Source organism: Chiloscyllium plagiosum, unplaced genomic scaffold (genome assembly GCF_037043375.1).
Source record: "Chiloscyllium plagiosum isolate Xiang-an unplaced genomic scaffold, Cpla_swu_hap1 HiC_scaffold_6, whole genome shotgun sequence".
Taxonomy (NCBI): Eukaryota; Metazoa; Chordata; class Chondrichthyes; order Orectolobiformes; family Hemiscylliidae; genus Chiloscyllium; species Chiloscyllium plagiosum.
The window spans coordinates 116,027,434-116,041,309 of NW_028270144.1; the positions used below are offsets into that span (position 1 = coordinate 116,027,434).

The 13,876-nt window shown below is 41.7% G+C and overlaps 1 protein-coding gene across 1 annotated transcript in view; it reads right to left on the bottom strand.

The window, feature by feature from the left end:
* The window catches only part of LOC122551079 (cytokine receptor common subunit gamma-like), a 60,262-nt gene that overhangs the window by 30,752 nt on the left and 15,634 nt on the right, over positions 1–13,876 (bottom strand). The window contains exons 3-5 of the mRNA XM_087988557.1: positions 10,174–10,340; positions 4,605–4,740; positions 4,043–4,227 (exon numbers count right to left, since the gene is read on the bottom strand). Of these exons, the coding sequence (XP_087844683.1) occupies positions 4,043–4,227; positions 4,605–4,740; positions 10,174–10,340 (488 nt within the window). The remainder of the gene's footprint in view (positions 1–4,042; positions 4,228–4,604; positions 4,741–10,173; positions 10,341–13,876) is intronic.

Consider the following 13,876-nt stretch of genomic DNA (forward strand, 5'->3'; position numbering starts at 1 on the left):
ATGCCTCAGATATTTCTTCAGCCACGTCCCTCAGAACTCTAGGATATAGCCCATCTGGGCCAGGAGATTTATCAATTTTTAGACCTTTTAGCTTTTCTAGCATTTTCTTTTTTTGTAATGGCTACCATACTCAACTCTGTCCCTTGACTCTCCTTAATTGTTAGGATATTACCCATGCCTTCTACTGTGAAGACTGACACAAAGTATTTATTAAGTTCTTCAGCTATTTCTTTATCACTAGCCTCATCACTAGCTTTCCTGCATCAATTTAGAGCAGCCCAGTTTCTACTTTTGTCTCTTGTTCATTTCTTATGTATTGAAAGAAACCTTTACTATCATTCCTAATATTACTGGTGAGCGTACCTTCATATTTGATTCTCTCCTTCCTTTATTTCTCTCTTTGTTATCCCCTGTTTGTTTTTGTAGACTTCCCAATCTTCTGATTTCCCAGTGCTCTTGATCACTTTACAGGATCTCTCTTTTTCTATTCCAATTCCAGTGATCATGAAACAAGCATTAGTTGCTATAATTTGGCCACCTTACTCACTAGTACCCTTTAGGGAAGGAAATCCACTATCCTGAAACAGTCTAATCTTGATATGACTCCAGATCCACAGCAATCTGGCTTCTGAAATGACCTTGTACATCATTTAGTTTATGGATGGCAAGTGCTGACATTGTTAGAAATGTCTATCAAAGCACAGTTTAAAAAACTGAGGCGATGGTGAACCCTGGTTTTGTTTGGAAGGGAGATCCAGGACTTTGAACCAGTGTCAACGAAAGAGCAGCATGTGTTTGCCAAAAGTAAAATGATCGGTGCACTGGAAGGGAAATTGGAGTGTACCTACTGCTCTTCTGAATGATAGATGTATGCATCATTCTGTCCAAGATGTGTTTCACCCCATGATCTGTGTTTCCTCACGTACTATGATCTGCCTGTTCTGCTCGCAAACAAAGCTTTTCACTGTACTTAGGTACACATGACAATAGCTCAAGTCAATCAATCAATCAGATATTGTAGGTTTGATTGAAAGTGCTGAGAGGAGTGGTAGTGCATCTTGTCGATAGTACATGGAGGTGGAGAAAGTGGATGGAGGGTGGATACTGCTGATCAGATAGACTGCTTTGTTGCAAATGGTGTCATTGTTGCAGAGTTCAGTACTAACCAAGGAAAATATTCTTTGCACCACGGGTAGTAAGAGTTGAGAACTGACCTCTGCAATTCATAGAATCCCTACTGTGTGGAAGCAGGCCATTAGGCCCATCAAGTTCACATCAAAGAGCATCCCACCATGGCCCACCCTATCCCTGTACCCCTGCATTTCCCATGGCTGATCTACCTAGCCTGCACATCCTTGGGCAATGTAGCATGGCCACTTCACCTAACCTGCACAACCTTTGGATGTGGGAGGAAAGCGAAGCACCCGGAGGACACTCACAGATGTGGGAAGAATGTGCTAACTCCACACAGACAATTACCCAAGAGTGGAATTGAACCAGGGCTCCCAGCACTGTGAGGGAACAGTGTTAACCATTAAGCAATCAAGCTGCTAGCTGCTAGATCAAATGGCAATTTCAAAACTGGAGGGCTAGATAGTGTTTTATTAACTAAAGGTTTAAAAGGAAAAGGAACAAATGATTATGGGGGTGTCTTATATTCAGCATGTACTGCTGATCCTGAATGTACTGTTGAAGAGTGTGAATGTAGATGTGATGACAGTCAAATGGGCAATTATTTCTTGGATTTTGTTAAATTTCTTGAGAGTTGTTGGAGTTGGACCCACCCAGGCAAGTGGGAGTACTCCATTACTTTCCTGACTTGTTGATATTGGACAGGTTTTGGGAATCAAGAGGTGAGTTACTGATTGGAGGATTTCTAACCTCTGACCTAGTCTTGTAGCCACAATATGCATATGGTTAGTCCAGTTCAGTTTTTTGTTAATGTCAGCTCCCAGGATGCTGATAACTGGGGAGTTAGTGATGATAATACCCTTGAATGTCAAGGGATTATGGTTAGATTCTCTTTTGCTGGAGATGCTCATTGCCTGGCATCTCTGTGGTGCAGATTTTACTTGTCCCTTGTCAAAGTAAGCCTGGCTATTGTCAAGCCATGCTTGAGAATCTGAGCAATCCCTAATGGAACTGAACATTGTGCAATCATCAGCGACTACCCTCACTTCTGACCTTGTGATGAAGCAGCTGAAGATGGTTGAGTCTTGGACATTATCCTGAAGAGTGGAGAGGGCCCTTGAGTAGTATCCCCACATGTAAAACCAGGTAAGCCTGGGCTCAAGTTGCCACCTGTTCCAAGGTACGTCGTAACATCCCTGAACAGGTTGAGTAAAATAAATACCCGAAAGAACTCCTGCAGAAATGTCCCTAGATGTGCTAGGGGACTGGTCTCCAATAACTGAAGCCATCTTCCTTATTGCCAAGATAAATACCAACTCAAAGGAGATTCTTTTTACACCCAATTCACAATGTATCTAGTTTTGCTTGGGCTCCTTTTTGATACATGGGGAACGTGCAGTCTTGATTTCAAAGGCAATCATTCTCCCCTCACTTCTGGAGTTCAGGCTGTCTGTTGGATCTTTACTATCGTTGATTTCATCTGACTGAGCAAAGAAAACATTGCAAAAGTAACATAGAAGCTTTGAATCCCTACAGTGTGGAAGCAGGCCATTCAGCCCACACTGACTCTCTGAAGAGTGTCTCACCCAGATACCCTATCCCTGCATTCCCCATGGATAATCTACCTAACCTGCACATCTTTGGATTGTGGGAAGAAACCAAGGCACCCGGAAGAAACCCACACAGATACAGGGAGAATGTGCAAACTCCACACCGACTGTTGCTCGAGGCAGGAATTGAACCCAAATCCCTGGTCCTCTGAGGCAATTGCGCTTAAATATAAGTCATCATGTCACCCTCCAAGCATGTCTCTAAGCATATTCTACCAGACGACTGATGGATAGTGTCCTGTGGAAGTTCAGGGTGAACCATAACAGCAGCACAAAGGTATTGGCTAAGCACAAGATATTGTTCTATTTTCATACAATGGAGTCAAATGAACCTAATAGAGAATACTTGAGAATCCCTAGTTAAATCCCTTGTAAAATATTAATAGCAACTATGTCAAATGAGGATAGATCTAAAAGGAAGTGAAGGAAATATTCTTTGGCTTTCTCAAAATGTGGGCATCCCTAGTAAAGCAAGGATTGGTTGCTCATCTCTAATTTTCCTCAAACTGAATGTTACGCTATTTTCAGATGACAATTGAGGGTTTACCACAATGCCATAAGTCTAGAGTTACATACAGAAAAGGACAGCAGATTTCCTTTACTATAGCACCCTAATAACCTTATTGCACCCTTTAAAGTAGTAATATAATATATTAGCCTGTGTTCCATAAACAGTCAGCCTTCCCGTGGCCTATCGTATTTAGGAATACAAGGAATCCTGATTTATGCAAATCCAACTTAGGAACACTCACACTGTAAGCATGATCTCATACTGGTTTTAAAGATCCAGTATAAAAACATCACCTGTACTCATGAATGGCTCCTCTATATTCTCCTGCATTGCATTTTGGCTTGAATACAAATCGACTTGCAAACAGTCTCAAGAATGGAACCCATTTGCAAACCAGGCATTTCAACACTTACTCATTACAAGTGAAAGAAAGTACTGGCTTGGAAGGACCAATTGACTGATCATGTCAACCTCCTGTTAAGATGGCTGCAGCATCATGACTAGAGAAAAAAAAAGCTACAAATGTTGGATTCCAAGGTAGACAAGCAAGAGGCTGGAAGAATACAGCAAGCCAGGCAGCATCATGAGGTGGCGAAGTCAATGTTTTGAGTCAGCATCATGACTAGACAGCGTAGCCTATTTGCCTATCCCCCATTTTTCTTCCAACCCTACAACAAAAATATCTTCCAAGATGAGGCATGAAGCCAGGAGTAGTAAAGAGCCAGTGCACTGCTGCCTGTCCATAAATGGAGTTACCAAACTGTGAAGAGTTAAAAGTTATTGGCCATACCTTCTTCTACAAGCATAAATGTATATGGTTTCACAATGGTGTAATTGTTGACGTCAGTGATGTATACATAGAGCCAGTTGGATGTAAAAATGTTTGAATCCTCAAACAAAAGGCAGCCACCATTGAATCTTTGGATCTGCAAGTATCTGCTGCATTGTTTCATATGCAAGGGAGTTTCTGAGAACCTGGAATGCACAATTTGTTAATCTAGTTAAATGAGAAAGTTAACTGTTCACAGGAATAGTTTTAATGGTCTTTTCTCAAGTACTGTCAGTAGATCCATAATATTATTTTTAAAAAAGGTTTCACATACCTGAGTTAATCAACACATTAAAACGTGGACGAAGCAGAATTTCCAATGTGATTAGCTTGAAGTTCCCAATTAATTTTTAATTAAAAAATAATTAAATTTATATGCTGCCTCTTTGACCCGAGGTAACCGAAAGACCTCAATCAGCTCATTCCTCTAAACTCCAGGGATTTCTGACTGAGCCTTTGAACGGCTCTTTAAATCCATTTTAACAGATTGCTTTGTCACCCCAGACTCTGGAATGTAACTTACATGTAATTAACTTCATATTCGCTAGTATACATTGTATCTTTGTCTTGTATCCACATACAACTGAGATTTCCATCATCATAATATGTACAATTCAAATTGGAAGTGTTTGTTTCTTTATTGATCAATCTATGTGGTCCTGTACAATGGAATGAAAAACATAGCATTAGACAGGTAAAGCAGAATGAAGTATTCCATATTTGACTGTGAATTCCTAAAACTGCAATAATATTCTGAACTTGGGAGGAATGGATCACCAAAGTGAGGCAGAAACTGGGCTTTTGGGAGCATTGGTCACTTTCCATTGTGGGAAAAAACCTGGTCATCAGATGTGGGACCCTCTTTGTTGTACATGGCGCAGGTCCAGCCCATTCCCCTAATCTGTGCCATTGCAGTCACTCGGGCCATCTTCCATTTCATCTGGAGGTCGAAGATAGATTGTGTCCCTAGGGGCACCATGTACTAAACACTGGATAAGGGAGGAAGAACGTACCCAGTGCTGCCTTCGTCCTGATGGGCACCTTTGCATGCAGCATCATCAAGTTGTGCACGGACCTTGGGTACACAAACACCAAGTGTCACCATCTACTGAGATTCTACCTGGCCCTGGTGTTGCAACAGATGGGACTGGCCTCGTTCCCTTGGAATGCTCCAAGTAGTTGGACTGTTCTGTATCACCTGTCCCTTGTGGAGAAATTTGCAAAGAAAAACACCTTTGACCACAAGTTCTTCAGGATGTGGTCTGCATGTAACATCCTTTAAAATAAATGCCTGGACTCTCTGTGCCCCCACACACTGCCTTCGCAGCATCTGCAGGGGAGAGAGGGGCAGATAGAGACTGTCACACGTCTTCAACTAGAATGTGCCTTTACAAAAGAAGGCTGAAGGATGATGCAATGGCTTGTGTCAAAGTTTGTCCTGAGCAGTTCCGTGACGCAGGACTCTGTGCTCTATGGTCTGTTCCCTGGGACGCACACTGAGACAAACATCAACTGTGCCTGGACGATCATCAACTTGGTGAAAGATGCTTTTTGGTTTGCCAGAAACTTGTTGCTCTTCCAAAACAAGAAGCTGACCCTGATTGAATGTTGCTGACCGGAACATCCCAAGGTCCAAAGTTAAATGGGGGTCTGTTCAGTTATCAGACCCTCTGCTGCCTCAAATATATATAAGTATAATCTTGTATAAGTAAGAAATGTTTGTTGGATAGAGTCAAACTCCAGTGTTTGATTTGATTCTTCACATGTTGCTGTACAGAACCAAACTACTTCAGTGACTATGTATGTAAAGATTTTTTATGAATAAAGTATATTTTTGAAATTAAAAAAATTCTGAAGACATCAAGTCATAAATCTGATAGGGAACTCAGGAAAACACCTAATAGTAGTTTGGTATAACCAAGTAGCAGGCCATTCCAGAGGGAAATTAAGGATGTGCTACACTGCTGCGGGTTTGGAGACACATATTAACCCAACCAGGTAAGAATGGTCCATTTCCTGCCCTGAAGGACATGAGTAGACCATATGGATCTTTGCAACAATTAATGATAGTTTTAGGGTAAGATTTATATTCTGGATTTCATAAATTTCATCAGCCAAAATGGAATTTCGATCTATTTCACTTGTGCTTATCAGGGTCTGTAGATTTCTAGGCCAAAATCATTACCAGAATGCCATATGACATAGAGTCATTGAGATGTACAGCACGGAAACAGACCCTTCAGTCCAACTCATCCATGCCGACCAGATATCCTGACGAGAAGTAGCACAAGATTCATGTAGTCATAGAAAGTAGAAGCAGGAGTAGATCATTCAACCCTTCAAGACTGCTCCACTATTCAATATGATCATGACTGATCCTCTATCTCAATGCGTATTCCCATTTTCTCTCCATACTTCTTGGTGGCTATAAAATCTAAAAAAAAAAGCTATCCCTTTCATGAATAAATTCAATGTCATGGCCTCCATAGCCTTCCTTGGTACAGAATTCCATCAGTTCATTACCCTTCGAGTGAAAAAAGCTTTCAGTCCCAAAAGCCCTACCCTTTATCCTGAGATTATGTCCCATGGTTCCAGACTCTCCAACCAGGCAAAACTCCTTTCCAGCATCTAGTCTTTCCAGCCTTGTTGAAATTTTAAGTATTTCTATCAGGTACACTCTTATCCTTAAACTCTGGTGAATAGAGGCCCATTCAAAGCTGACCAGACAGTCCTGCCATCTCTGTGATGATGTTAATGAGCCTGTACTGCACTCTCTTTCTTCGGTGGGGAGACAAAGCCTGCATGCAGCTATGGCATAAGCAAATATGGATTAATTAAAGAAAACCAGTATGGAATTGGTAAAGGCAAATCATGGTTAACTAATTTGCAGAGCTTTTCCTTTACCAGAGAGGCTGAGGAAGTTCTGAGCAAGGGTCATGAAACATTCTCTCCACGGAAGCTGCCAGACCTGCTGAGTTTTTCTATCAATTTCTGTTTTGGCATCAGTGCTAGGGCCTCAAATTCTTAAAATATATGTACGTATGAGCTGCCAGAGGAAGTGGTGAAGGTTGGTACAATTGCAACATTTAAAAGGCATCTGGATGGGTATATGAATAGGAAGGGTTTGGAGGGATATGGGCCAGGTGCTGGCAGGTGGGACTAGATTGGGTTGGGATATCTGGTCAAGATGGACGAGTTGTACCGAAGGGTCTGTTTCCATGCTGTATATCTCTATGACTCTATGACTCTATGATGTGATTTGCATGATATGACTGAAGGTATAGCCATTAAATTTAAAGATGGGATGAAGAAATGCAGATAGATAAATTGTGAATATAACATAAGGAGACTACAAAAATATGTTAGGAAAAGGACCAGCAAATGAAGTATAATCTGGAAAAATGTGCAATTGTCCATTTCAGCTGGAAGAATGAAGAAAATAAGAATACATCTAAATGCTGAGAGATTTCAGAACTCTGAGATGCCGGGGGATCTGAGTGTCCTTTTACGTAAATTGTAAAATGTTAATATGCAGTAAGATGAATAATTAGGAAAGCTAGTAGAATATTTTGGGCGGCACGGTGGCACAGTGGTTAGCACTGCTGCCTCACAGCGCCAGAGACCTGGGTTCAATTCCCGACTCAGGCGACTGACTGTGTGGAGTTTGCACATTCTCCCCATGTCTGCGTGGGTTTCCTCCGGGTGCTCCGGTTTCCTCCCACAGCCACAAAGATGTGCGGGTCAGGTGAATTGGCCATGCTAAATTGCCCGTAGTGTTAGGTTAAAGGGGTAAATGTAGGGGTATGGGTGGGTTGCGCTTCGGCGGGTCGGTGTGGACTTGTTGGGCCGAAGGGCCTGTTTCCACACTGTAAGTAATCTAATCTAATCTAATCTAATTATTGTTTATTGTGAAGGAAAATGAATACAAAACTAGGGAAGTCATACTTCAATTATATTGGGCATCAGTCAGAGCATGTTTGGAATATAAAGTACAGTACGTACTTAAAAGATGAATGTAAATACATTGGAAGCAGTTCAGAGAATGGTTCCAAGACTGGAACCTGGAGTAGGTAGATTGGATTTTGAGGAGAACATGGACAGTCTAGGTATGCATCTGCTGAAGTTTAGAAACTTAAGATATGGCTTTATCGAAACATATAAGATCCTGAGAGGTCTTGACAAGATACACGCGGAAAGAATGTTTCCCTCTGTGGGAGAATATAGAACTAGAGGTTACTGTTTAAAAAGAAGGAATCGTAAATTTAAAACAGAGGTGAGAAGATTTTCTTTCTTTCACACAGAGCAATGAGATTGTTGTAACCCCCTTCCTCAGAAGGCAGTGAAAGCAAATTCCTTGAATATTTTTAAGGCAGAGGTAGATAGATTCTCAATAAATAAAAGAGGATGAAAGGTTATTAGCGGAAGGTGAAAATGTGAAATAATCAGGCCAGCCATGATCTTGTTTACTGATGAGCAAGATTGAGGGGCTGAGTTCATATGTTCATTTGTTTGGTTATTGTAATGAGGTTGGCCACATATATCTCATTAAGTATGAGATCCTTGATTGGGGTTGTTAACAAGTCCAATCAGGGAGCCCGGACTGACAGTATATAAACAGGAGTCTTAGGGTGTCTCCTCACTCTAGGTGCTGTGCTCTAAGCTAGCCGGCCAGAGTCCATGTGCTGTGCTTGTGTAAACAAAGGGGGACTTGGTGATGGGATACCAGCCTCTGTACAATTAATTCAATTTGAAACTAATGTGTCGCCTGACTTCTCACTCCCTTGTTAGCCCTCTGGGAAAAGGGTTGGGTACGTTTCTGCACTGCCCTTTTGGTGCCGATCATTTGGCCCTGCCATTTTGGCTCTAAACTGTTTTGGCGCTCATTACTTTGGCACTGAGCTGTTTTGGCACCAATTCAGAATTTAAAAGAAGTCTTGTCGAGCCCATACCATCAATGGCTGAAAACATTCTAAGCAAGAGAAACAAACCAAAATTTTCACACGATGGTTATCTATATGTGTTTGATAAATGTAGCAAAATGTAGAATTTCGTTTTTATAATGAATAGGTTAAAAATAATGCATACAAAGAATTAGATTTATTTCTTACAATGCAATAAAAACAAATTTCTTACAGGCTCTACAAGACTTTTTTAAAATTCTCAATTGTTGCCAAAACAGCTCAGCGCCAAAATAATGAGCGCCAAAACAGTTTAGAGCCAAAATGGCGGGGCCAAATGATCAGCGCCAAAAGGGCGGTGCCAAATAGTCCCATTCCGCTGTGAAAACATCGGTTTGCTTTCACTGTCTCTCAGGAATATGAAAAAATTACCATGGAATATAAAAGCAATTCTACTTAATCATTACAATCACTGGTTAGGCCTCATGTGGAGCATCAATTCTGACTAACATATCTCAGAAAGGATCTTAAAAGGAGAGCATCATTGATTACTGTTAAATAAGGAAAAGTCTTATTCTTTCTATGATTTGGAGATGCTGTTTTGGACTGGAGTGGACAAAGTTAAAAATCACACAACACCAGGTTATAGTCCAACAGGTTTATTTGGAGGCACGAGCTTTTGAAGTACTGCTTCTTCATCAGGTGGTTCTTCATCACTACCTGCTGAAGGAGCAGCTCTTCGAAAATTAGTGTTTCCAACTAAACCTGTTGACTATAACCTGGTGTTTGTGTTTTTAACTTTGTCTATCTCGCCTCTCACAAACTATTGCACTTTTCTGTGAACTGTAATACATAAACATCCCACTCCAACTGGAATGCCATTTTTTAAACCATTTATTCACACAATGTAGATGCTTCTGGCTCGGTCAAGAATTATTCTCCATCCCTAATTGCCCTGGGGAAGATGGTGGTGAGCTCCTTTAATGAGCTTTTGCAGTCTTTGGAGCACAGGGCATCTAAAAGCGATGTTAGGAAGTGAGTTCCAGGATTTTCATCCAGCAACTGTGAAGGAACAATGACTTTATTCCAAGACAAAGTGGCATGGGGTAGCTTGCAAGTTATGGTGTAATAGCTGGGCACAAGAAAATTATGACCGCACAGAGTAAATTCGCTGCAAGCACAAATTCTTCATACCATGGTTCTGAAGTCGGAAGCTATCCACTGCCAGCAGCATGGAATTGTTCAGAGTTGTTATATATAACCACAACCACTTCTGTGCTTTCTTTCTCTTTTTCAATCCACAACTTTGGTTCTCTTTATTCAAACTGCAGAACTTTCTGTGGAAGTTAGACTTTGCAAACCTGTAGGAGAATTTATTTGTGCAAGAAATTTTAGTGGCTCCTTCATACATTTAACTGTTATAATCATACACACCCTGGAATTAAATAGCAACATAAGCAGTTTACAGAGAGGAAATCAAGGAGAAAATGGAGAGAATTTACTTGATGTCCATTGTCAGCAAGAAGGAGCAGACAATTTTCTTGAGAGACTGGACATGCTGCAATTGTTTTCCTTAGAGCAGTCAAAGTTAAGAGGTTTAATAAAGGTCATCAACAATAAGATGGATTTTGAAATTTTAAAAATATTTCACCGCAGATGTGAGTGTTGATTAGCCATCACTAATTGCCCCTGCGAAGATGGAGGTGAGCTGCATTTTTGAACTGCTGTGGCTCTTGAGTTGTAACTACAGCCACGTAGCTATTAAGAAGGGAGATGGTTCTGGGACATTCGCCCAGTGGTAGTGAGGGAAGGCAATATACTTTCAAGTCAAGATATTGTGTGGCTTAGATGGGAACTTCCATATTTTGGTGTTCCCACGTGTCTACTGCTTTTCTCAGTGATAGAGGTTGTGGGTTTGGAAGTTGCTGTTGAAGGAGGTGTAGTGAGTTATTGTAGTGCATTTTATATGTCATGGTACCATAGCTGCTACTGTGCTTTGGTGGTGGAGATAATGCCTTTTGAAGGTGGTAGATATGCTTCTAGGCGAAAGTGAGGACTGCAGATGCTGGACATCAGAGTCAAGATTAGAGTGGTGCTGGAAAAGCTCAGCAGGTCAGGCAGCATCCGAGGAGCAGGGAAATCGATGTTTCGGGCAAAAGCTCTTCATCAGGAATGAGGAAGGGCTCATTCCTGATGATGGCTTTTACCCAAAATGTTGATTTTCCTGCTCCTCAGATATGCTTCTAGTCAAACAGATTGCTTTGTTCTGAATGGTGTCAAGCTTCTTGAGTCAGAGATCACACAACACCAGGTATAGTCCAACAGGTTTATTTGACATCACAAGCTTTTGGAGTGCTGCTGCTTCATCATGGGTGATGAAGGAGCAGTGCTCCGAAAGCTTGTGATTTCAAATAAACCTGTTGGATTATAACCTGGTGTGGTGTGACTTCTGACTTTGTTCACCCCAATCTCAACACTGGCAAATCCACATCAAAGCTTCTTGAGTGTCGTTGGAGCTGCACTCATCCAGGTAATTGGGGAATATTCCATCACACTCCTGACTCGTGCCTTGTAGATGGTGAATGGGTATTGGGGAGGCAGGAGGTGAGTTAATGTTGCCAAATTTGAAGTCTGTGATCTGCTCTTGTAGCCACAGTATTTACATAGCCTGCCCAGTTTAGTTTCTGGTCAATGTTAATCCCCAGAATATTGATAGTGGAGTTGCAGAGATATTCATGCTATTGAATCTCAAGTGAAAGTTGTTTGATATGAAGTTCTCATTTGGTGGCCTTTTTGTTAAGGAGTCATCGAGTCATATCGGACTACAGTACAGAAAAAAGGCCCTTTGGCTCATTGAGTTCATGTAGGTTAAAAACAACCAACTAACTATTCCAATTTCTGAGAAAGGGTCATTGGACCCAAATATTAACTTTGATTTCTATCCAAAGGTGCCACCAGACCTGCTGAGCTCTTTCAGCAAATTCTGTTTTTGTAATTATTCCAATCCCATTTTCTAGCACTTGGCCCTAGTCTTGGCTGCGTTTGGCATCACAAGTGCACAGCTAAATACCTGAAATAATGTGAAGCTTTTTATCTCTGCCACCCTTAGAAGTCAGGGAGTTCCAGATTCCTGCCACCCTTTGAGTGAAAAAAGATTTTCCTCAAATCTTCTCGAAACCTCCATTCCCTTCCCTTAAAGTTATGGTCTCTGCTCATTGATCCCTCTACTGAAGGGAAAAGTTTCTTTCTGTCTATTCTATCTATGCCCATCATAATGTTATACATCTCAATCTTGACCCTGCTCAGTTTCCTCGGCTCCAACACAAGCAATGCCAGTTTATCCAATCTATCTTCATAACGAACTGGTGTGGATATGACTTGTTATTTATTAGTTGAAACTTTATTGCTGGAACAGCACAGCAGGTCAGGCAGCATCCAGGGAACAGGAGATTCGACGTTTCGGGCACAGGCCCTTCCTGAAGAAGGGCCTGTGCCCGAAACGTTGAATCTCCTGTTCCCTGGATGCTGCTTGACCTGCTGTGCTGTTCCAGCAATAAAGTTTCAACTTTGATCTCCAGCATCTGCAGACCTCACTTTCTCCTTGTTATTTATTAGGCAGAGTCTGGATATTGTCCACGTCTTTGCAGCGTGTAGACATGGACTGCTTCAGTATCTGAGGAGTTATGAATGGTGCTGAACATTGCACAATCATCAGTGAACATCTCTACTCCCAACTTTATGATAAGGGGGAGATCATCGATGAAGCAGCTGAAAATGGGTTGGCCTCCATATTAATCTGAGGAATTCCTGTCATGACCATTGGAGCTGTGATGATTTGCTTTTAATAAACACAATCAAAGGCATGATCTCCAATAAGTGAAGAATCATAGAGTCATAGGGTTATACAGCACAGAAACAATTCATCCATGCCGACCAGATATCCTAAATTAATCTATTCACATTTCCAGTAATTAGCCCATATCCCCCGAAATGAAGGCCTTTTGCCCGAAACGTTGATTTTCCTGCTCCTTGGATTCTGCCTGAACTGCTGTGCTTTTCCAGCACCACTCTAATCTAGATTCTCATATCCCCCAAACCCTTCCTATTCATGCACCTATCCAGATGGCTTTTAAATGTTGTAATGGCGCAGCCTCCACAACTTCCTCTGCCAGCTCATTCCTTACATGACCACACTCTTCGTGAAAATGTTCCCCCTTGCACGCTTTCTAAGAGACTTCCCCCTTGATTCCCATTGATTTCAGGTGTATTCAGGTTCTTTGATATCACATTCAGTCAATAGCTGCCTTGTTGTCGAGAGCTGTCACTCTCACCTCACTTCCAGAGTCTAGCTCCTTTGTCCAGTATTGAACTAAGGCTGTCATGAGGTCAGGAGCTGAGTGATCCAAAGCCAAGTGGGGGAAATGGTTTGCCTGGGAGGAGGGTCGTTGACCTTCACTATACACTGATTTACAACAATTGACAACAAACCAGAGGGGAGGAGAGGGAGTTCCTTTTCTTATACAGAAACATTGTCATAAGTTGGAAGAACAATGTAAGCCGGCAGAGTAGTCATTTTCAAAGGAAATTTGAGCCCTGTTTAAAAGGGAAGAAATTCCAAACTTGGGGGCAAAAGAGCTAGCTGTCATGCTAGTGAGGTGAGGAATAGGGAGAGAGAGGAGTTGAACACGTGGCTACAGGGATGGTGCAGGAGGGAGGGTTTTGGATTCCTGGATAATTGGGGCTCTTTCTGGAGTAGGTGGGGACCTCTACAAACAGGATGGTCTCCACCAGACCCAGAGGGGTACCAATATCCTGGGCTGGAGGGGAATTTGCTAATGCTCTTCAGGTGGGTTTAAACTGATTCAACAGGGGGATGAGAACCAAAATTGTAGTTCGA